Source organism: Panicum hallii, chromosome 3 (assembly GCF_002211085.1).
Source record: "Panicum hallii strain FIL2 chromosome 3, PHallii_v3.1, whole genome shotgun sequence".
NCBI classification, from domain to species: domain Eukaryota; kingdom Viridiplantae; phylum Streptophyta; class Magnoliopsida; order Poales; family Poaceae; genus Panicum; species Panicum hallii.
Window position 1 is genome coordinate 17,776,451 of NC_038044.1, and position 23,612 is coordinate 17,800,062.

General features: G+C 46.1%; 2 protein-coding genes and 2 pseudogenes across 2 annotated transcripts; 2 read left to right on the plus strand and 2 right to left on the minus strand.

The window, feature by feature from the left end:
* Positions 1-1,282: 1,282 nt before the first annotated feature.
* On the minus strand, positions 1,283-4,838 carry LOC112885295 (annotated as a pseudogene).
* A 377-nt stretch (positions 4,839-5,215) lies between these two features.
* On the plus strand, positions 5,216-5,739 carry LOC112887003 (annotated as a pseudogene).
* A 7,131-nt stretch (positions 5,740-12,870) lies between these two features.
* On the plus strand, positions 12,871-13,659 carry LOC112886882. Its single transcript, XM_025952903.1, has one exon. The coding sequence runs from the start codon at positions 13,099-13,101 to the stop codon at positions 13,417-13,419; it is 321 nt and encodes a 106-aa protein (XP_025808688.1). The 5' UTR covers positions 12,871-13,098; the 3' UTR covers positions 13,420-13,659.
* Positions 13,660-21,946: 8,287 nt separating this feature from the next.
* Positions 21,947-23,060, minus strand: LOC112888009. Its single transcript, XM_025954348.1, has 3 exons — positions 22,882-23,060; positions 22,591-22,799; positions 21,947-22,477 (listed from the first exon to the last, which is right to left on the minus strand). The coding sequence occupies exons 1-3, from the start codon at positions 22,975-22,977 to the stop codon at positions 22,180-22,182; spliced, it is 603 nt and encodes a 200-aa protein (XP_025810133.1). The 5' UTR covers positions 22,978-23,060; the 3' UTR covers positions 21,947-22,179.
* Positions 23,061-23,612: the final 552 nt, after the last annotated feature.

Consider the following 23,612-nt stretch of genomic DNA (forward strand, 5'->3'; position numbering starts at 1 on the left):
CTATGAGGATGCTTGCCTACGGCAGTCCAGCTGATTCGTTCGACGACACATACCGCATGGCCGAGTCAACAGTTCTTGAGATTGTGAAGCAATTGCAAGAACCGTCATTGCTGTTATGAGTCTGATTTCTTGAGGCCACCGACTGCAAGTGAGCTTGAGACAATTTTACGAGTCAATGAAGCTAGAGGTTTTCCTGGGATGATCGGCAGCATTGACTGTATGCATTGGGAATGGTCTAACTGCCCAACTGCGTGGCATAGCCAGTACAAGGGGCACAAAGGCAAACCGACCATAATTCTGGAGGCTGTTGCTACGCAGGACTTGCGCATCTGGCATGCATATTTCGGATTGCCTGGGTCCCATAATGACATTAATGTGCTTCATAGTTCCCTGGTGTTTGATGACCTCGCTGAAGGACGAAGACCGCAATTTGAGTTTGATGTTAATGGAAACAAGTACAACATGTGTTACTATCTTGCCGACGGAATATACCCTGATTGGGCTACGTTGGTAAAATCATACAGTGAGCCGATTAGTCTAAAGGAGAGAGTATATGCAGAAAGACAGGAGTCAGTAAGGAAGGATGTAGAACGAACTTTTGGGGGGTTACGGTCCATATTCACGATAATTTATAACCCTGGTAGGTTGTGGAGCCAAAGTGATCTAAACGACATCATGCGTGCTTGTGTTATTCTACACAACATGGTGATTGAAGATGAGAGAAATTTGTACAACGATCACCAGGAGTTTGAGATATCTTCAGACCCACCGATTTCTCAGAATAGAGATGTGCCAGAAATTTCTCAGTTGATTAATTCGTACACCAAAATTCGTGACAAGGTCACGTCTAACAGATTGCAACGAGACCTCATGGAGCACATTTGGTTTCTCTATGGCAACGATGCAGGACCTTTTGCAAATAGACAGGGCCGGTAGGAACATGAAACTCTGCGTTAATAATGATGTAATAGTTCTCTTTTAATTGTGATATAATAGTTATGTAATAATTCTCTTTTAGTACTCTGCAGTTAATGATATAATATGGTATATATTTCTGGTTTAGCATCTGTAAAGAGCTCACAAACAGCTTTACCAAAATATAATTGTGTAAGTAACTGACAAACAGCTTTACCAAAATATAGTTCTGTAAATAACACACAAACATCTTATAAAAATAGTCGAATACGAATAAAAATAGTCGAACACTCTGGTACAACTCAAGCCTCAAACAGCTTACAAACTAACAGCTTACAAACATAAGCCACAAACAGCTTACAAACACTCAGGAATCACTAGTTGGAGGGGTGGAGATGCCTCTCCTCTTCATGATCTCCCCCTGTTTCTGCTTATACATCGCACGCAGTGGTGGAGCTAACTTGTCAAGATCCTGCGACATGACCATAAGATCCGCGTTCCATTGGTTCAACTCATACTCATTCTGTCGCGTCATGGCATTGGACTCCATTACTGCCCATTTCTTCTCCCAGGCAACCCATTTCTTCTCCTAGTTTAGCTTCTGCAGCTCAAGCCTCTCTCTCTCCATCTTGAACATTTCGTGCCTAAGTTGATCTTCCTTTACATCATTCTTCTCTCCTCTATCATGCATCTTCTGCAGCATTTCCATTGCTGCACTTGACGATGAGGTATCAGCCATTATCCGGGCTCTCTTCTTGGCGCTGTCCCTTCCTTCGGGTCTGTCTGGGAGTGTACTTTCAGCCTGCACAGAACATGTTTCTGTTTCGGAGCATTTCGGGGCAGGCCTTTAGTTAACTCTTTGAGCCATGTTACATTCCACCATCCTCGCGTGCCACTTCGGCTCTCCTCGCAGAACGAGCCAACAGTGATGGAATTGCTATGGCTCGATTTCTCCGTACATCCTGATGGTATCATTAATCTGTCCAAACCAAAAAAACATTCATTATGTGCAACAATCAACATAACAAATGAATAAATGTTTAAAATGGTTTACCCTGTCCTGCTCATTCTTGCCACTTTAATTCCTCCTTTCGATAGCGTCATAAAAGCCACAAAACTTGTTGACGGCCTTCTGAATTGTTCCCCACCGGTTTTCTATTGAAACCTTAGTCCCATTTGTACTCACTCCATTGTTGTCCACGAAGTGTCGATGCATTCTCGTGTAGTATCCAGCAGAAGTTTGGTTGGTTCCTGTAGTGGTAACGTTAAATAGCATATCTCATAAAGGCTTGACAATGGAAAAGTGGAGTACTTAAGTCATCGGCTACAGCTTACCGATAATAGGGTCCTTGCTAACATGCAGAAATGCTGAACAGATTGCCCTGTCTTCCTCGTGGGTGAATGACCTTCCTCGCTGGGCAACCCTCTTCTTCCCCTTATTGTTTGAGACTTGGGTTCCATCGACCTCTTCAACCTCTGGGTCCTCGGTGGGAGCAAGACGAAATGATGCATTGACGAGAGGACTTGCAGTCTGAGTTGGTACACCCATGTTATGCATTGATCCACTAAATGCACCGTTAAGGTTGTACTGAAAAAATAGAGATGTGATTAGTGAACCATAAAAAGTATGGTATGCAAAATCCAAATTAGGAAGGAAACATACCTTCTCAAGTTCCCTTATGGTTGACGGCAAAGGTAATGATAACTCATTGGAATTGTCACCTCCTTGAGACGGACCACCCTGAAACATGTAACCATTGAATTGGTTCTCCAGCCTGAAATAATGAGTGTATATTTTGTTAAATAATTGACACCATTACTGCAAGCAAGTAGGCGTACGAACTAAATCGAACGAAATCGTGCCCACATCTAAATCAAAGGAAATCGAACACAATCAGCATCAGAGGCCACAAAAGATGTAGTGAAACTGAAACTGAAACTGAAAATACAGGTTACACAACTCAGATTACTTCATATTTGCTCACATGGTTAGTAACCTTTCCTCTATAATTCTGATTACTTCATATTTACTCATTAGAAATATACACAATCATCCTACACAATTAGAATATCACATTTCAGCCAATAAAATAGTTGCAATTTCATAATCACCATAGTTGCAGTTTTGTGCTTAGCAAAATAGTATATACATCCACATGGTCAAGGTCCATCAACTACAACGAAGGAAATCGTGCCCAGATCTAAATCGAAGGAAATCGAAGGAAATCCAACACAATCACATCCTATGCCCCCGCCGCAAGCAGCATCGACCGGAAATCCATCAAGTACAACGAAGGTACAGTTGTGCAAGGGCACTGCCACGGCTGTCGCTGCCTCCCCCAGATCTACGGCTCTACGCACAAATCATCACAACATGGAAGCAGGAAGAAGGCAAAGGGTCAGGGAGGAAGATAGCACCTTGTTCGCGTGTCGGTGACCGAGGTGAGGAGGACGGGATGCGTGCCGGCGGCGGTCGAGGCGGGGAGGACAGAAGTGCGCCGGCGGCGGCGAAGTGGTCGCTGGGTGCGACCCTGCGGGGAGGAGGGGAAGGCGCGTCGGTGGCCGAGGCGAGGAGGACGGGATGCGCGCCGGCGGCGGTCGAGGCGGGGAGGAGGGAAGTGCGCCGCCGGCGGTTGTCGCTGGGCGCGACCCTACGGGGAGGAGGGGAAGGCGATACCGATGGAGACGGAGGGGGAGCGGGACGGGGAGAAGCCGCCATGCTACCGTTGGTACGAGTGGGCCCAACACCGATGGCTAGCGCGAACAGTAGCAGCCAGTTTCGCTGCTTCTCTCTCCTGCCGCGATTTTGGCTGGCCCAAATGGCTGGCCCGTTGGAAGCCACATTCTCACGCTACAGTACCCGCGCGGCAGCCATTTTCGCTTTGCCTGGCCGGATGGCTGCTCCGTTGGAGTCAGCCTACCAGGATAAGTAGGATTGATAAGCAATATTTTTGCCTTGGTTATTGTGCCCATCCCAAATAAGAGTATCATCTGTGAATGGAGGGAGTATTGACTAAACAGAAATCTCAAATAATGGTTGTAACAAACTACTTACCACGTCAGGTCGCGGTAGGATCTATATATAGAGTGAAAGAATATAAAATTGGTGGTCTCGTATAGATGTGTATAGTGGTAGTTGAGATATAAAGTGCATAATTAGCAACTCAAGATATTAACCATAGGTACTTAATATAAGAATTTGTACATTATGCTATACAAATTTATACTATTGTATTTAGATTTAAAAATACTTTCATATGGTATTAATTTTATTTTATTTTTTGAAATGGAACCAGCATGAGAGCTGCCTGTTGTATTAATAAGAAGAGGGAAATCTAAGAGGCTTTAGCACTGTACAATAGTTATCACAAAGCAAGAAAAACGTGGAGCATTTAAAGCACGCATGTGGACTCAAACTCTACCAATAAGGCGTACCAGATGTTTCGCGCCGGCCACAGTCCACAACGATACCTCATTTCTGATTTTGCGATCACTACGAAAGAAGGCGTTTCTGTACCATTGAAAATACGAAACTCTGCCAATAAGGCGTACCAGATGTTTCCCGCCGGCCACAGTCCACAGCGATACCTCATTTCTAATTTTTGTGATCACTGCGAAAGAAGGCGTTTCCGTACCTTTGAAAATACGAGCGTTGCGCTCCAACCACACTTTCCAACGTACACTCTAGATAGGGTGAAATGACTTGTTTTTAGAACAAATTTTAAAACCTAGAATAATTTATTTTTTAATTTTAGGACGGAGGGAGTAATGCTACTCTACTAGCCTCAGGCAATCACATACGCAGCCGGCCGATCGAAGCGCGCGCAGGCCTGAAGTCCTGAACACCAAAGAAACAGCCCCGCCGCCCCGCGTACGTACGGTGTCAGTTGAGCGTCCGGCGGGGTCTGGCCGCGCCGCGTCATGGCGTTCGCCGCGCGCCGCGTTGCGCACCGGAAAATCTACGTACGAATCTCATTTGGGCGTGATGACTGATGAGGATGGACGGGAGCAGGCGGCGAGAAGATGCAGTGGCGGGCTACTAGGTTCGATCTCCTGTAATGCGATGCAGTACCCCGGGCCTCCCAGGGTTCCGATTCGTTTCCATGTCGCGCCCTTTAATTTCCATGTCGTCGCGGATAGAATCTCTCCTCCGTTACAATCCTATACTCACCGACTGGGTGATCTGCCGCCCGGCATTATAAATCAATGCACAGATCACCAATCTCTCCAAATCAATCTAGCGAGAGAGCACCTCCGGAGCGAGCTCGGCGAACGAGCAACTCGTTTTAACACCAGAGTGATGGCATCGGCGGGGTCGGGCGACGAGACGGCCGCGGCGGCCACGGTCACGCTCATTAGCTCGGACAACGGGCGCTTCGAGGTGTCGGAGGCGGCGGCGATCCAGTCCAGACCATCCGCCACATGATCGAGGACGGCTGCACCGACGGCGGCATCCCGCTCCCCAACGTCACCGCCAACGTACTCGCCAGGGTCCTCGAGTACTGCAACAAGCACGCCTCGTCACCGGACGCTGCCGGTAGCTCCGCGGCCGCCGCCACCGACACCGCGACCGCGTCCAAGGATCTGGAGAGCTTCGACAGGGAGTTCATCGACGTCGACCAGGCCACGCTGTACGACTTGGTGCTAGCCGCCAACTACCTCAACGTCAAGGGGCTGCTGGACCTCATCTGCCAGAAGATCACCGACATGATCAAGGGCAAGTCGGTGGAGGAGATCAGGCGGAAGTTCAACATCAAGAACGACTTCACGCCGGAGGAGGAGATGGAGATCCGCAGGGAGAACGAATGGGCATTCAGCGATTAGAGAGGCCTTGCACTACCGGACACGGCTGATTTGCCGAGTGCCCCGAGCACTCGGCAAAGACGTAAAGGCACTCGACAAATCCTTTGCCGAGAGCCCCACTCGGCAAAGGGCTCTCGGGGAAGCCGGGGTCGGCAAAGGATACTTTGCCGAGAGCTTTTCCTCGGGCTCTCGGCAAATTGTTTACCGAGAGCCAAAAGCGGCCCTCGGCAAAGAAAAGTGGCCGTCACGGCGCGCCACCGTGGACGGATCCTTTGCCGAGTGTCACCGTCAGGCTCTCGGCAAAGGACCGAGTCAACGGCCACCCTGGTCGCCTTCTTTGCCGAGAGCCCAGTCAAGAGCACTCGGCAAAGAGGGCATCCAGAGCTGCGCCGTTCTGCCTCTTTGCCGAGAGCCACTGGAGGCAGCACTCGGCAAATCTTATTTTTTTAATAACCTCCCTATTTTCTCTTTGCTTGATTAGAAGTAGAAGTAATGAAAGAACGGGTGGAGACAAACACAGGATTATGCAGTAACAATCAGAACTGAGAGGGCCTGGCGGACTGTCCGCCAGGCCTGGCGGACTGTCCGCCAGGACGCCTCAGTTCTGATTGTTCCCGCGAAAACAAGTGATGTCAAGAATTAATCCAATGGGGCTCAAACTTTGTAGGCACATTCGCTGTAGCCAAGTATATCACAAAGTACACAATGAACAATCAAAGTACATTCAGTCTAGCTAAGTCTCAAATGCAAATAACTCCATCATCTATGCCGAAGGTGGCCAGTTGTTCCGGTTGGTCTGATTTGGAGAAATATACGGATCATTGGAGGCCGCCGACTGATTCTGCAACATATAGATGAAATGTATGAGTGAAACGACAAAATAAACGACATATTGAACATTGCATACTCACTGAAGTAGAAAACGGATCGGTGGGTGGTCTAGGTGGGGTGACGAAGGGAGGTGGCGGAGGTAGACCCGTCGCGGCGCCAAGACTCTGAATGTACGCGAACATGCTCGCCATCCTCTGTCGGTCAGCCTCCCGCTCGGCCTCCATCTCCGCCCTCATCCTTGCCTCCAACTCCATACGTTCTCTCCTCTCTTCTTCCAGCTGAGCCTGCAAAATTTTTACCCCAATATTACAATAATACAAAAGAGAAGTTATATAATATAATAGATAAAAAACGTATGAATAAGCAACAACCTGGAGTGCCTGGAGACGGGTCATCGAACTGTCAGGACGAGGTCGGATGCCTGCGCTCGAGCTCGTTTGCCGTGCTTTTATCTGAGATAGAGTCGGAGTAGAAGAGGAGTCGATCGCGCCGTCGCAAATCCAGTACCGTCCATGCTTCTTTCCTCCTCCGACCTTCATGTCAATTTCAGCGTCAAGATCCTCCTGGGTCGGATCGTACTCTGGCCCGTGCACCTCCCTCGCCATCGATGTGTACTCATTGAGGCGAGTATAGATGCTCAGGTTGCTGTACGCCTCGGGCCCGTCCTCCGCATTGTAGCTGACGCTGGATGTCGCTTTACCCTTGTGGGATAGAGCATACGCCATGAATTTGTTGCACTGCTGCCCTCCATGTGCCGCCGACTGCGACAAACAAGATGATGAGAAATCATGCATAGTTGAATAACCACAAAACAAGTAAAGTCGCGTACCCATGCTTGGGCGTACTCGGTCAGGTTACGGTTGCCTTGGTGGTGTGGCACACCGGCCATAGTCAGACGGTGCTCACGACGCTCCTGGTGCAAAGCGTTCCAGTCGTCAGATAACCACTTAGCAACTATCTGCTGCCAGCACTCAGGAAAGTGGGCACACCAATGAGGAACCATCTACACGACATCAAGTAGAAGACATATTAGTAGAGGACATTAAGCCAACTTAATGTTCAAAGAAATCAAATTTTGGTATTTACCTGCAAGTACTGCTCCTCAGTCAACGTCATAGTTCTTGCTTGTGTCTTGGTGACCTTCTGTCCAAGGACGACGGCGTGGTAGTTGATGATTGACTGGAGGCACTGCTCGTAGAACATGTCGGTAACGAGCTTTTTGCAGCGATACTCAGCAACCACATCCGCCTGCGCGTCCATCCCAGCCTGTAGTCTGTAGAAATCCTGCAATAAACACGATATATATATTTCAAATATTATCAAGGATGTGCAACGAATGCGATATATTGATCACTTACCCAAAGCTCGCCCTTCACTCGCTCAGCCAAGTTGGGCCACTGTCTGCCGGCAACATCCCGCATGTCGGGGACGGCCCGGTAGTGCTCCCACGTATAGGCTGGACACGGCTCTCCGGCCAACGTGACCAGGCCAGGGAAGTGATCCCTAACCAGAAGACCCAAGATGCCATTCACATGGCGTCTGTGAGCACCAACGTGCCTCTCCACAACTATCCAGTTCCTGCACAGGTGATTGATAAAAATTATTAATTTGTACCACAAATTTGAAATTATAACGTAAACATGTACTGAAAACATGTAAATTTACTTACTTATCCCCTTGGGGAGCTATGATCGGGCGTTTTGCTTCAAGAATCGGTCGCTGGGGGAGACTCGCCGGACCTCGCTGGTAGACGGTTGACGAAGCAGAGGCCTCCGTGCCCTCCTCGTCCGCCTGCTCGTCGTCCCCTGACCCCTCCTGGTGGACCACCTCGTCCGCCTGCTCGTCCTCCCCTCCGGGAGCGCCTGCTCCTCCTCCTCCTCTGGGAGCGCCTGCTCCTCCTCCTCCGGCGGCACCTCCTCCTCCGGGAGGCACCTCCTCCTCCGGGAGCGCATGCTCCTCCTCCGGCGGCGCCTGTGTTGTCGCCCTCCTGCCACTCCCCCTCCTCCTCCTGTAAGACGGTCCCTCAGCCGCCTCGGACGTCGGCTCACTGCTCCCCCCCCCCGAAAACCTCTTGTAAAGGACCGCTACACTCTTCTTCATCCCGCGGCCCACCATCTCTGGTGAATCACCTGCAATTGAAAGAAAATTAATAAGTATAGATAAATATATAACACATACTTAGATAAATACATAAAGAAAATAGAACATAATTACGTAATAATTATGTGGATGAAGAGAGATAGAGGAGCTTCATCCAAGATAAATACATAAAGAAAACCGAGTTGTGTTATGTGGATGAAGAGAGATAGAGGAGCTTCATCCAAGAGGTATAGGGGGTTTTGGACAGCCTCCCACGGACATAAGACGATGGGCCCACGAAGAGATACGTTGGATGAAAGAAAAATGATCAGTTCTGCTGGCTGACCCCGAGATGTCCTGGCGGACTGTCCGCCAGGACCTCTCAGCCAGCCAAAAAACCTTCTTTCCAAGGGATTGATCCAAACTTTTAGATACGTTAGAGAGATGATTGGATGTATATGAGACAAAGCAGAAGACAAATAAAACACAGTTTTCAAGCCAACATAAAAAAAGTTTACCACTTTAGATCAACAACCATAATTACGTAATAAGTACAGATAAATATATAATACATACTTAGATAAATACATAAAGAAAATAGAACATAATTACGTAATAATATAGTCTTACATTGACTAAAAATATTCATCGTAGTCGGGATTTGCTGGATCATAGTCCTCATCATCACTATCAATCATGTCGTAACCAACAAGATCAGAAGACTCGGTGTCTTCATTTGCATTGTCTACTTATAGTCGTTCTAGTATGTGTAAATCCTTAACGCTCTGCACCTCTTCCTCCTCGCCCGCATCATCAACCGCTTCAACTTCCATTTCATTTGCCTCGGTTAATTCTATCTCGAATCGCCCTTGTAGCCCCTCTTCTTGAAAGAACTCTCCGTCATATATGTTTGGATCTAAGTTGTAATCATCATCGTTAGGGACAGGTACTCTACCGTGCGGTGATGTCTTGTACACAATATACCAACCCTTAAGATGCTCTTTGCTTTCACACGCATATGGGAGATAATAAACTTGTATAGCCTGTTGAGCAACAACATAGACATCATCTATGGTCATGACTGAATCCTGTCGAATTTCGACTAGCCCAACATTAGAATGCGTCCGTATCATTGCTTGAGGGTCAAACCAATGACATTTGAATATCACGAAGTGGTTTCGAACCATAGTAGCTGAGTTCGTATATTTCTTCAATTCTTCCATAATACTCAATCCCATCAAGGCCGGGAGTAAACACCCCAGAATTTGTGGTCTTTCGATTGGGTCGACATTCCTCATGACTGCTTGTACAAAAACGATATCCATTCACGTCATAACCAGAATATGACTTGACCTTATATCCAAAGCCACCGGCCACCTGTCTCAACTCGGCACTCAAGGTCGCATCGCTAACGCCCTGCAAGTTCAAGTACGATTGGACAAACTAAGTAAAAACAACTTAGAGTGAAAAGCAATGAGCACGAACTACATCGTTGGTGTTGCGGCATACTTTGAAGAGAGCTTTCAAGCCAGAAATAAAGGCATTGCCTTTCTTGCGAGGACGAGTCCTAGAAGAGGAAGGCATCGCCGAGGTGGAGGGCATATCCATAGTGGGCTGGGGTGGAGAGTGAGCTGATGGGGGAGACTCGTCCTCTGGTGGAAACTCTTGCTCCTTGGGAGGCTGTGGGCAATATGGGGCATGGACCGCATCATATCCAAACTCCATTTCAGTCACGGCATTAATCATCCTTTGAATGTATGGAGCATAGATAACTGGATTACTGCTATGATGGAGCATGTACCTCAACTCCGTCCAGAAAAAGTGAAAGACACTAAAGGGCGGGTGATCAAAGTCCATAGCTAAAAGAAGCAACTTGACCGTACCATGAATCTTGGTGCGATCACCCCTCTTGGGAGTCAAGGTCTCCCGGAATATCCTGTTCATGATCTCCATATATGGACGTAGTCCATGAGTCGTCGCTAAATCCGGATCCTCATCCCGATAGAGAGTCATAAGAGATTCATCCGTTGGATTGATGTCATCGTGAATTTCCATCTCATCTAGAGTGTCATCAAGCTTAAGGATAGTAGCAAATTGCTTGTATGAAACCCAGAAGGCGCGCCCTTGAAGATTGAAGTGAATAAAGGAATTATTGCCCTCACCTTCAAACCAAGCAGTGGAGCAAAATTGAGCAACCAACTCATTGTTCCAATTTTGATTGAGGGCCAAGAATTCATAGAGGTGTTTCTTCTCACATTCACTTATGACCAAGTCAAAGGTTGGATTATTTTTCTCACTCATTTCAACCCAATTGATGTACTTGGAGACGGTGATAGCATTCTTCTTCTCAATAAAGACGGATATGTACCAATCAGCTTGAAATTTGCTCCAAAACCTCCTATCCGTGGCACCTCTTTGCTTTGTGGTGTAATCCACTCGCTTCACTCCAGGGTCACCGAAGTTGATCCTTGTGTACTCCGGTCTGTGCATGATATACTTTCGGTAGGGTTGGAGTGGAGGGTAATCATCAAAGATAGGAACTGACTCTTGAGGCACATCTTCTTGTGGTTGAGCAGCTCTTTGGTAGCTACGCCTGGGTGCCGCATGGCTAGGACCGCCCATTTGGCCAGCTCGACTCATTGAAATTTTGGGCGTTGGCTTCCTTGTGCGCTTAGGTGGAGGAACGACTTCAATTTCATCGGAATCGGAGTTGGAGACGGGATCACGCAAGAACTTGGTCCTCCTCTCATGCACCATCTGTACATGTATAGGAAGTATACTGCTTGATTAGAAGTAATGAAAGAACGGGTGGAGACAAACAAAGGATTATGCAGTAACAATCAGAACTGAGAGGTCCTGGCGGACTGTCTGCCAGGCCTGGTGGACTGTCCGCCAGGACGCCTCAGTTTTGAATGTTCCCGCGAAAACATGTGATGTCAAGAATTAATCCAATGGGGCTCAAACTTTGTAGGCACATTCTAGATGATAATGGAAGCCTAGAATTAAATTTTGAACAACATTGGGTGGATAGATTGGGAGATCGACTTGAATCAAGGTTTAGGTTATGAAATGAACATGAACATATGAACTAAAGATTTAGCCATCCATTCTACAAGATTTTCAAGGAATAGCATGCTCTACCTATCAGGAAACAATAGCTAAAAGCATTCCTCAAGATATGCATCGAGTAGAGAGATTGATGGAGGATTGCATATACCTTGTTCTTGCCCTAGGATGAATGGAAGTGCTTCCAAAGGATTGGAAACGAGGGGAGAAGGTTCTTGCAGCCTGTGGAGGGGCTCCTTCGCCATGGACCTTGCGGAGGAACCGAATCCTTGGCTCCACGGACAATGGGGGGGTGTTGTCCGTGGGGAAGGAAGAGAGAGTGAGAGGATGGAGTTGTGTTATGTGGATGAAGAGAGATAGAGGAGCTTCATCCAAGAGGTACAGGGGGTTTTGGACAGCCTCCCACGGACACAAGACGATGGGCCCACAAAGAGATACGTTGGATGAAAGAAAAATGCTGGCTGACCCCGAGATGTCCTGGCGGACTGTCCGCCAGGACCTCTCAGCCAGCCAAATAATTGTACACAATAAAGAAAAAAATATATTTGATTTGCCGAGTGTCGGTCAGCTGACACTCGGCAAATACACCCTTTGCCGAGTGTCAGACATCAAACACTCGGCAAAGCTAACGGCGTTAGTTCCCGTTCACTGCTGACGGGTCATTTGCCGAGTGTATCTGTGTGCCGAGTATCAGGCTCTCGGCAAAATATATTATTCCAAGTGTTTTTCTTTGCCGAGAGCGACACTCGGCAAAGAATGTGTTTGCCGAGTGCCTGAAATATAGCACTCGGCAAACCTATTGACCCTCGGCAAAGCTGGTCTCTCCGGTAGTGTTGCTGTGGTGGATGCGCGTCCTTTGCTACTAGAGTCTATGTCGTGAGTCCGTTAGATTGCTTCTTTAAAGTTGTCACAGTTGTTTCGTAATGACCGAGGTTTATCAAGGGATTAGTTAATTCGTTTACCATCCATCGTTTGTTCTCCGGATCTACTGTGCTCAAAAGAAAAAGATTTATCGTGTTCTCGTTTCCTTTTGCGCTGACCCGTTAGGTTGAGCTCTCGAGTCTCGACAGATCACGTTCCGTCCTTTTCGGCCTGTTTGCAGTCCACGTACGGATTGGGCTTTGTCGCCCCGGCCCACGGCCTGCACCCAACTCATCTAGCCGATCACCCACACCACCAGTCCGCCACCATCTTGTCTCCCAAGACAAGCGTGAAGCGTCTCGAACTCTTGTGAATTCGTGATCCCCAAATCCGAGCTCTCGCGAAAATTCCCCCCCTTCCCACTCCCCTCTCCCGAGAGCCAATCCGCGCAAAGCCCCAAACCCGGATCAAGCCTTACAAAACCCCCTACTGCCTCGAATCGCACCAGCGAATCGAACTGGGATCGATCGGGATCCGGTGAAGATGTTCTTCTTCTTCGTGGGCGGCGTGGAGCAGGGCGCCGGGAGGGTGCTCAAGGAGGCGGCGGGGCGGTGCCTGCGGTGCGGCGGCACGGCGGACCTGGTGGAGACGGAGAAGGCGCTCAAGCTCTTCTTCGTCCCCGTCTGGCGGTGGCCCGGGAAGGACCCCGCCTACCTCTGCCGCGAGTGCGGCCTCCTTGCGCCGGGTTCCCTCGGCGCCGAGCCGGGCCCGTCGCTGCTGCCCCAGGAGGCCCGGTGTGGCGCGTGCAGCCGCGCGGTCGACCCGCAGTTCCGGTTCTGCCCCTTCTGCGGCTCCGCGCTCTGAGCGGGACGCCCGCGGCGCCCGTACTGACGTTTGCCACTCGCCGTGTCCGTAGTTTGTACTGAGCTTTTGTTTGTGTGGAGAGTATTGCTGTATCTGTATGCGTGTAATCACAACTTCGGAAAACATCCCATCGTGTTGCAAGTTTAGTATCTTAGTTATTTACTATTTGTAAAAAGTTGCAATCCTTATTTGCCATGGATGTTTCACCGACATTTGTGTTTGGGCAAATTCCTTCCCTTCCTTGGCTCTTCAAACTCCCTTCTTTAATTTCATTTTTATTCTTTTTATTATTTATCCTTTCTTGATCCTACCGTGATCTCTGCAGTTTAGTGGCTGTGATCTCTCCAGTTTAGTGGCTGTCAAAAGATAAAAATTGTACCTGGCACAGATAACCCTATGTACAAAACACATTTAATATATATTCTGTTGGTAACTTATGAATCAAATTCTCCACATTTTGAGCAATACTATTCCATCTCCTAATCTTCTGAAAAACTAAAAACATATGTAAATATGTTGTGGATACATGGACTGACCCTTGATGACTGACGTTGCTCCCTCAGCCGGCACGTCACGCCCCTCAGCCCACAGTGGATGGGGCTGCGGGGATAAAAAACTTTATAGAAATTTGCATATCATTTATTTTCCAACATATTTGCTGAATACCAATCATAATATTAACCATAAGTGTACTTATATTTGCTAAAAACGCTGCTCAAAAAGAAAAATTGATATGATATTTTCTGAGAATATTGCTGAGTTCTAGGCGTAAGCAACCTCCGATCAATTGCCTATGAAGTTGGAGCCTTCGTTTCCAGAATAAAACTGTGTATCTCTAATTGACTTTTAGTTGTTGTAAATCTCTTTTACATGATATTGTTGCTCACGATTCTATTATGACGTCGCTATACGTATGGAACTTGATTCTGGCATACATATAGTTATGCATTCGGTTTTATTTTAAAAACCGGGTGTGACACTTATCCAGATGTATTTTAAATTGCAATAACCGAGTGATAATTATGGTATCTCTAAACTTATTTTGTGTTAGACTGACAGTAAGGTAGGGTACTATGATTAATGTTTCTGCTATGTGTCCATTAAAATGTCAATTTCTATATATATGTCTTCTAGCTGCTTGTGCTATACCATATACAGATATGCAATTAATCAATTTGAGATGGATGCATAACTTGATCTTGTTCTATGTTGAGCAAGTTAATCTATAGGGTGCTGGGTGTTGCATTCTTTCAAACCATATATATGGAGAGGTTTATCCTTTTGCTGTTGCTGGTACCTATCTATTATTGTTGCTGGTGTTATCTGTTGTTGTTTCTGGTACTTGATACTTAGTTGGCTTATGTGCTATGGTAAATCTGTTGTGACGCTAGATGAAAGCATGCATGTGATCTGAGCTGGAAAACTGTGTATTATGAGCTGAAATTTTATGTATTATAGGCTGTAAAGCGTATTGTGATAAATGGGCTGGAAACTGGCCCAATAACTGAAATTAATAATGAGCTCAAAATAAATTGTATCGGTTCATGGGCCTATTTCACAAATAGATCGTGATGAGGGTATGTCCATGTCAGCAGCCATCTCCGTGTCAATATCATTGGCTATGTCATCCGCCACGTGTCATCAGCCATGTCAGCCACCATGTAATCATCCACGTCAGCCGACATGTCATTAGTCATATCATCATCATCCTCCGTGTCATCAGCCACATCAACTGTTGCTGATGTGGCTGTTTGATCCATGACGAATATTAACACACGTGGCGATTGTCTATGACGTTTATTTTCATCGCTAAAGTTGGGTTTGGGTTGGGCTAAGCGGGCCTGAGGCTATTTTATGATGAATTAGAAACGTCACGGATTGTATGGATATGTGATGATTACAGCTAAAACGTCATGAGATATAATTTGTGACGCTTGATACATGACGTTATGCAAAATCTTCACAGACACTGCTTTGTAACGGTTTTTTAGCGATCTGTGATGAAATTTTTCCGTCATAGATTAACAGATTTCTCGTAGTGTCGATGAACATATCACAGGTTTGCTTGGTTTTCTTTAAAAGATTTTTGCAAGAGAGAGTTTGCAATGATCTGAAGGTATGGAAGTATACACTATACTGTTAATCAAAACCGTTACACCTGGTATATTGCTCACATACATAAACTATTAATATGCTATGCCATATTTATTTGTTTTATAATATAATTTTCTCCAATTTCTTTTAGCAACTTTTTATCAGCTATTCAAGATACATGCCTACAAAGGTCAAGCTGCCAGATTTGCATCCACTGTAACAACCCGTGGCCTCTGGTGATCGCCGGGGACGTGAGCAAGCTCCAGCAAGAGATTAGAAGGTAGGCAAGGTCGGGCAGAGAACCCTAAACCCCAACTAGACTTGTTTCACAAGAAGATTGTTCATGCTGTTCGATAAAGGTCTCGGCCTATATGTTCGAGTGTAGACGCTGACTCAGTGGGTCCACCGGTCAGTTACACAAATAATTAAAAAAATAGTTTAAATTAAATTGTTTAATTTAAACTAGCTCACATGACTCTTCATCCAACTTGTACATTGATGGACCCCGGCACCAAATGAATGTTAAGTTTTTCTTTTCTTACACCTATCTATCTGCCACTCGCTGTCTCTACTATAGCTGGCCATTGTTGTTTCCAATTCAGAATTGTTTTGTGCGTAGCAAGTTCATACTTTTTTTTATTATCTATAGTTGGTTTAATATAACAGGGCATGCTTAAGTGCAAATGATTCACCTCAGTTATATTGCTGCCTAGTATCAATTTTGTGTATGATTGTAGGATGCTTGAGGAATTTGATAAAAGTATAATGTCAATAAACTTACACCAATAATATACTACAATCACATTAGATTCTGCATTGTTAGTTTTGAGTATATATAACGTAACATTTTTTATGTAAACTGTCATTTCACCTGGATTGCATTATTGTTTGGAAGTTCCTCCTCTGAGTTTCTTATCTATTCTATCAAAAGATCAGTGAGAATACTCCTGAACTGAACCATGTACAATTGAAGCAGTTTTTTTGAAACTTCTATAATTGAAGCAGTTGTTATATATATCAATATTTCTTTTATAGATAAGCTACCCTAAAACCTACGTGTTTTGGGTGTCTTGTACACTCATTTTTTTTCTTCCTCTACTATGGATGTTTCCATCAGTTGCTTAACCTAACCCGAATGCATCTAAGAGTGAGGAAAATAAAATTTATGTGTTTCTGAGGCCACAACACATTATTTTTAGTTCCTAACTCTGCTTTCAGTGAATTCTTGTTGCAATTATGATGGGCATATACTAGAATTGGAATAACCTTTTTATATAATTTTCATCTGCTCTTGTTGTAATCAAGAGACACCTGAATTTCACTCAACTAGAAAGACAAGGAAATCTGAAACCGTCAGTTGCAAATCCAATAAAAAATTCAGGTATTAGCACCCATGAAAATACTTGGATGTGATGTATAGTTCATTGTCCAATAAACTCACTTTCTTCATATTTTTGTATTGTAATCAAACAATTACTAGCAACACTTCGACAACATGATGCAGTGTCCCTCATTGGAATTTCTTATCTTCAATGTTTATACATTGCCATCTTGAGTACTATTGCGACTATTCTTTTATCTCATCTACACATATCTCAATGGTTGACATGTAATTTCAATATGAAATTACTATTATTACACCATCTAACATAACCTCCATGTTATTTTGCTATGGTTGTTATGTAATTCAAATCTAAAATGGACTAGGCAGTTACATTGTTCTCTTGAATGCATGGAATCCATCATTTGGATTTTATATTCTCCTTGCATGTACAAATTAGAGTTGCTTTCTAGCTTTCTAATTTCATTTTTACAATTAGTTCTTTGTTCTTTTAGTACCAAGGATCACATTCTTAGTATTGCAAAATAAAACAACACTTCATGTTAGTACATGTCATCACTAATTTTTTTCACAACAAATATTTGTGAGTACTACATAAATATAGATTGGATTTTTTATCTATGCTCAAATTTGAATTTGTGGGGTTTGACTAAGCACCCAAATAATTATCCTATTTGCATTCCATAGAAATTATCTGATAAAATTTGAATCTATATTTTTTCTTGAGGATATTCACTTATTATCCCATTGCTGAACTAACATTAAATTTGGTTGGATTTGGTGATTGCCAAATAATATAATTATGCATGAATATTATGTATATTTTCTGCAATTTCATTGTCATTTATTGCTTACAACTTTTGCCTTTTAATATAAACTATCATCTTGCTTTGTAGATGCTTGACAAACCGCCTCCTTAGGATGAACATGCTTCAGCGAATGACAGTCATGACGAATGCTTTGATGAATGGTGCATCAATGATGAAGTAGAGCCATCATATTTCAATGCGTTAGTGTATTTTCTATCTGAATGAGTAGTATGTAAGATTAAGTAGTATATGGAGCAAAGATCTCATGAACGACTATGTTTCTATAGAATGCTCAGTTTATAATTACAATATTTATATGATAGTTAAAACTTTGTATTTTTCTATCAAATATGTCTAAGTATTTTTGGTAATTAACTTTAGTTGCTTGTGTCTTAATTCCTGTTAAATGTTCAAGTTTTCTTTAACTTATTTTACTTCTTTGGTTTCATGTATTAGTTTGCTTAATTCTTTTTGAAACTTGCAACCAGAGTTGCATCAATTTTAAATATGTCCGAGTATTTGAAATTTTGGTTACAAATTGACAGTCAGAGTGTATAGGTTTATCAAGTTTGGTTAGCTCAGATCATATCGTCAGGTATCATCATATTTAAAATAGATAGTGTTAAATTCAGGTGTCCAAATGTCTAGAAACACTCCATTTTTTCTGATCATATTTTCGTGTGTTTGCTCAGTTGCTCGCACTCGGATGTTACGAGGGACATAAACACTCGAGTGGGCAGTAGGCAGACCCAATAATTAAGTGAGCAAGGAAATAAGACATCACACATTCTATGAGTCGCATGTCAAATTCGAATCTAGCAGGGTAAAAAAGAATGCGCGAGCACCATATAAACTGACCTTTCCCTCTAAATATCTAGGTCTGGAAGTAGATCCGATTAGCAGGCTCTCCTTCAGGATTTGAACATAACACGGTAGAAAGACATCCAATGATTTACCCACTTACACGTACTGGCACATAACAAAGGCGCTGGAATACACCCACAAACCTTGCACTTCCTTATCAAAGAAACCTTGCACGCACATCCGCTTCAACATGTCGTCTTTTTTTTTAAGCCATCATCACTTCTAGTGCTGGTTGTGCTTGACGCCGCGAGGGAGAAGCGAGCTGCTGCCCGTACGGTGTCCGACCGTAACCGTATCCTCCCACAGGGTGCCGAGGAACCTCCGGAAGCGGCTCCTGCGCTTGCCGGTACCCCTGACCATGAGAAGAGGACCGTTGCGCCTGGGGGACCGCGACCGCTTCCCCAACCTGCGGCTCCTGCGGGACGTCGGGTTTGGGTCCGGAGGCCCCTGCCGCAGCCGGCGCCGTGGGCGCCGGCGGAGGCCGCGCCCGGAGCATGGCGTACGACATGATCGCGAGCGCCGTGGCGGCGAGGCTCAGCAGGGCCGGCAGCCTGAAGTAGCCGTCCCTGAGGAGCCTGCACCACGTGGTGTCATACCACGTGACGGGGAATTTCCACACCGCGCCGTTCGCGTAGAACGCCCCGGCGAGCAGCGCCGCTTTCCTGGGCATCACACAGTATCACCGGTTTAATTATTGATTCGTTCAGCCGTTGCGCGCCCCATATCGATCGCCATGAGCCTACGAGAGAGGGCGTTCGCGGGTGCTCACCATGAGAGGACGGCGGCGATGATGCCGACGACCCGCTTGGACTCGGAGGCGCCGTGCCGCGGCCTGCAGCAGCCGCAGCAGCCGCCGGCCAGCGAGGCGATGATCATAGCCACCGCCAGGAGCGGGATCGCGATCAGCGACAGCAGGTAGGCCGGGTTGGCCGGGTAGTCGCACACGCCGGTGAACCTGTCGACGTCGACGTCGTCCCACTGCAAGAACGGCGGTCATCCGTCATCCTAATTCCTAAGTGCCATTTGAAACGCACAGCAAGCTAAGAGCGGAGTGGGGGTTGGTGTTGGTGCTCACTGTGAGCTTCGTGCGCTCGGCGATGAAGCCCAGAACGGCGCTCGCCACCCCAAACAAGCCCACCACGAGGGTCAGCACGATCACGCCGACATCCATTGATCCTACGTGCTCCTTCGCTTCCTCTCTAAGTGATCGCTATGGGAGACGATGGTGGTGGTGACCGGCCAAACGTAAGCGCTCATATGTTTATACATAGAGAGCGTGTCAGGTTCAGGTTTGCTCTGTCCATTTGCGTAGCTCCTGTATCATTTCTTCGACCAAAGTGGGGGGAAGAAACAGAGGAGCTGATATCTTAGCCCAGTATTCAACTCTGTACGTGGTCAGCATCTTCAGGTGAGATGAAGAATGATGGCTGTGATATGTATGTGATGTGATGTGCGTTCCCTAGCAAGTGGCGTACGACAAAACATAGGCGGCGTTCTTCATCCTTAACAAAGCATACTTAGCGTATAATATTGCCGAAATATAATGATCAAGTCAGCCAAGCCAAGCCACCTGATAACATAGTGCACTCGAGTTCAACGACGGCAAGGCGCGAGATGGTGGTTACGCACGCTAACTAGAGCGTTGACATTATCGGTGACAGCTGACAGCTGGCTGATCAGTAGTAATGGGACTACACGAATGGTAACTACAATTTCATTTCATAAGGTAGTAGAGATATTTCACAGTGCTCATAATGTTGGGCAATGGATGCTTCACAGCACGTTTAGGTACGGTCCAGCTAGAACGTGGCTTGCTGCCGGGTGGCCATCTATCCCAACTCTGAACTGAAGTCAACTCGCAGGAGGCAGCGGCGTGCATTTGCCAAAGTTAAGGATGAACTGTGTTGTCCAATGATTAGCCGGGTATCCTTGGAGCCTGATTAGTCGGCGGATGTCCCGAGACAATCATTAAGTCAACCAGGTACAGGATGAACCAGCACCTCTCCTCCGTCTTCGTGCTTATCATGTTCGCGTTTTTGGCAATTTCTTGCAGGTGAGAGTCACTTCTGACTTCAATCGTCAACAACAGAATGCAGCAGGGAGTGCCGGTCGGGTTTCAATGAATCGGGAGGGATTATCACTGCTCAGAGCATCTCCAGGCTCCAGCAGTCTCCCCTTCCATAATGAACTGATAATGTTAGAAAGAACCAGCAGTTCTCCAAAACATTCCCCTTTACTCAATAATTATTGGGTTGTACCGATATTTCACCCCAACTCCCCTCAAATAAAGAGAGAATTGTAACTCTCCCAATATATTAGTTGTATTGGAATGATATTATTGAGAAAGTATAAAAGCATCTCTCCTAATAATCTATGAATGTGGTATATATTGAGATATCTCATTACTATCTAATTGGAAGATGTTTATTGGGGAATTGCTGGAGATGCTCTGTTGTTGGCTAGTATCATCCAGGCATACTGCACATTGCCTCCGTCGGTTGTGCTGCCTCCCTAGGCTATCACTCCAAGCCTAATAGCGGAGAGACCTCTCGCCGGAAGCAACTCAGCTAGCGTCATCAATTGCAAGAAATGATAATACTACTTCATCCCATAATATAGCAACTTTTAAATTTGATCAAAGTCAAATATTTTTATTTTTATCAATAATATCTCAAAAAAATTAATTTTAAATAGAAAAGATTATATGCTATGATAGTTGGTTTCATTATGAATCAACTAATATTATTTTTATGTTATCAATCTTTATGATTCTTTTACTATTTATAGTTCAAGTTTAAAAAGTTTGACTTGAAAATCTCTAAAAATAGCTATATTCTAGGATATAGGTAGTATCATCCTGCCAGGATATATATATAGTAGTGAGAAGAAAATTTCCGTGCCTACGATCGACTCAACAAAATATATTAATAGAGATGCCAGCTGCACGAAGGTAGCACATGTCTGGAGACACTTTTTTTTTCTATTTATACTTTTTGAAGCGATTAATTTTTTTAAACAGTTTTTGTAATAGTGATGCAAGCCGGTGAACCGGGAAAAAAAATGATCTACTTGCCGCTGGCAAACGAACTCTCTTGCATCGATCCCTAACCAACACCAATAACCAATTTCCACTCCACTGTTACATGCTTCGGAACGGCTTTTGCGATGATGGATGACTACTGTTGTTGTAGTGGGCCGACATCGGCATCGACGGGCTATCTAATTTCCACTGCACATATAGCCGTTTGTTATAACCTTCCGGCCACGGGTTCGTTCTTACACTGTTAGAACCGCTGTTAGCGTTTCAGCATCTCGAGCTGCATGCTACACACGTTTGTGGCGTCCACAGTTCATGCATGGACCGATCGTCCAAATGATCATATGTGGTGCGAGTTGATGGGCATTGAAAACGAAAACCAGATGAATCTTTACACAATACTATTTTTTTTCAAAAAGAAAAGAGGCCAGGAGCACCGAATCACTAATAACAAAACCACTCCACACTCACGCACATGGTACAAATCATTCAAAGATTGCACGCTTACATTTTTCAGATACACAAAGAGATGCGGAACCACGGCTCGGAATGGGACCCAACACGGTCGAGAAGATCGATCGAGCCCTCGTGTCTTGGCATCAGGTCGCGCGCGCTTACACTGCTTGCGCAGGAGGAGGCGGGTGGTGTGGGTTCTGCGCTTGGCCAGCCGCCGGCTGCTGCTGGCCGTCGGGCTTGGGTTCGGCCGCCGCAGACGCCGGCCCCCGGAGCATGGCGTACGAGCAGATCCCGAGCACGGCCGCGACGAGGCCCAGCAGAGCCGCCCGCCTGAAGACGGCGCCCTTGAGGTAGTGGCACTTGATGAACCACCCGTCCGTGACGGCGTCGCGCGTCGTGGCCGCGTTCCACGCCACGCCCTGCGCGTAGGACGCCGCCGCCACCACGGCCACCACCCTGCATGCACATGTAGGGTTGCTGTCAGCGACCATTAACAACACATTGAGACTCCCATCCTGCCGGGGCGTGTCGTCACCGCCTCGCCGGCCGGTACCGGTAATAGGCTTCACCATGAGAGGATAGCTGAGCTGACGGCCTTTTTCAGCTTGGGGCCGGCAGCGCCGCCGCCCCGCGGCACCTTGGAGCAGCCACAGCAGACACCGGCCGCCGACGCGATGACCTGGGCCGCCGCCAGCAGGGCCGCCGCGCATATCCCCATCACGTGTGCCGGCTTGGCCGGGTAGACGCACACGCCGCCGGAGTATTTGATGTCAGCCGGCTGCAACGACGGTTAACATTATTCTATTCTTCGAGAGTAGAACGGTAAATGGAAGGATGATGCCGTGGCTTAGCTTGCTTACAGTGAGCTTGGAGGCCTCCGCCATGAACCCCAGGACGGCGCTCGCCACCGCGAACAGAAGCACCACGACGGACAGGACGATCACGCTACCCTCCATGAATCCGACGCGATGGTCTTTCGGATGCCTCGCAGCGTCTCGCTCTGCCTCTCTTCTGGTGTCAGGTATGGAAGCGAGACGGTTATGTGCTTTGGCTGTACACAGGTCGTGATCAACTACGCTCGTATTTATATAGAGAACGCCGAGAATGCCAGGTTATATGTCACGACAGATCAGACTAATCAGCTGATGCCGTGGTTACAGTCTGGTTCGTTGCTAACTTGCTATGATTCTCAGATGGTTGGTTTGTGTGGCAAAAAGATTCAGGAGGCAACCGCTAGCAGGGAACACACGCACCATGGTGTGCAGTGTGGTGCATGAGCCAGAATGCCAGATGCATGATAGCGTAGTTTACTCGGCAATGGTGGTTAACTATACTAACTTGAGTTGACCTTGTTGATTGTTTTATTATGATCTGGTAACATGGGTGAGATTAGTAACTAAGCTAGCAGATAGTGGTGACTTATTCAAACAGTTTGAAATAGCTGCAGTGATAGTAAGGGGAAGGTGGGTGGAAAGAAATTGTTTATAATCCGTTTGGGAAAAATAAATGTGATGTGGGTGCGGCCGGCCCTGAAAAAAAAGAAAGGCATCTCTAGGTTTTGTTTTGATAGTGTGGGACATTGATATAATCT

Coding starts and splice junctions, on each gene's coding strand:
- LOC112886882 (XM_025952903.1), top strand. CDS start 13,099: ATGTTCTTCTTCTTCGTGGGCGGCGTGGAGCAGGGCGCCGGGAGGGTG.
- LOC112888009 (XM_025954348.1), bottom strand. CDS start 22,977: ATGGAGGGTAGCGTGATCGTCCTGTCCGTCGTGGTGCTTCTGTTCGCG. Junction 22,800..22,881: donor CGGAGGCCTCCAAGCTCACT/GTAAGCAAGCTA, acceptor CCGTCGTTGCAG/CCGGCTGACATCAAATACTC. Junction 22,478..22,590: donor AGCTCAGCTATCCTCTCATG/GTGAAGCCTATT, acceptor ATGTGCATGCAG/GGTGGTGGCCGTGGTGGCGG.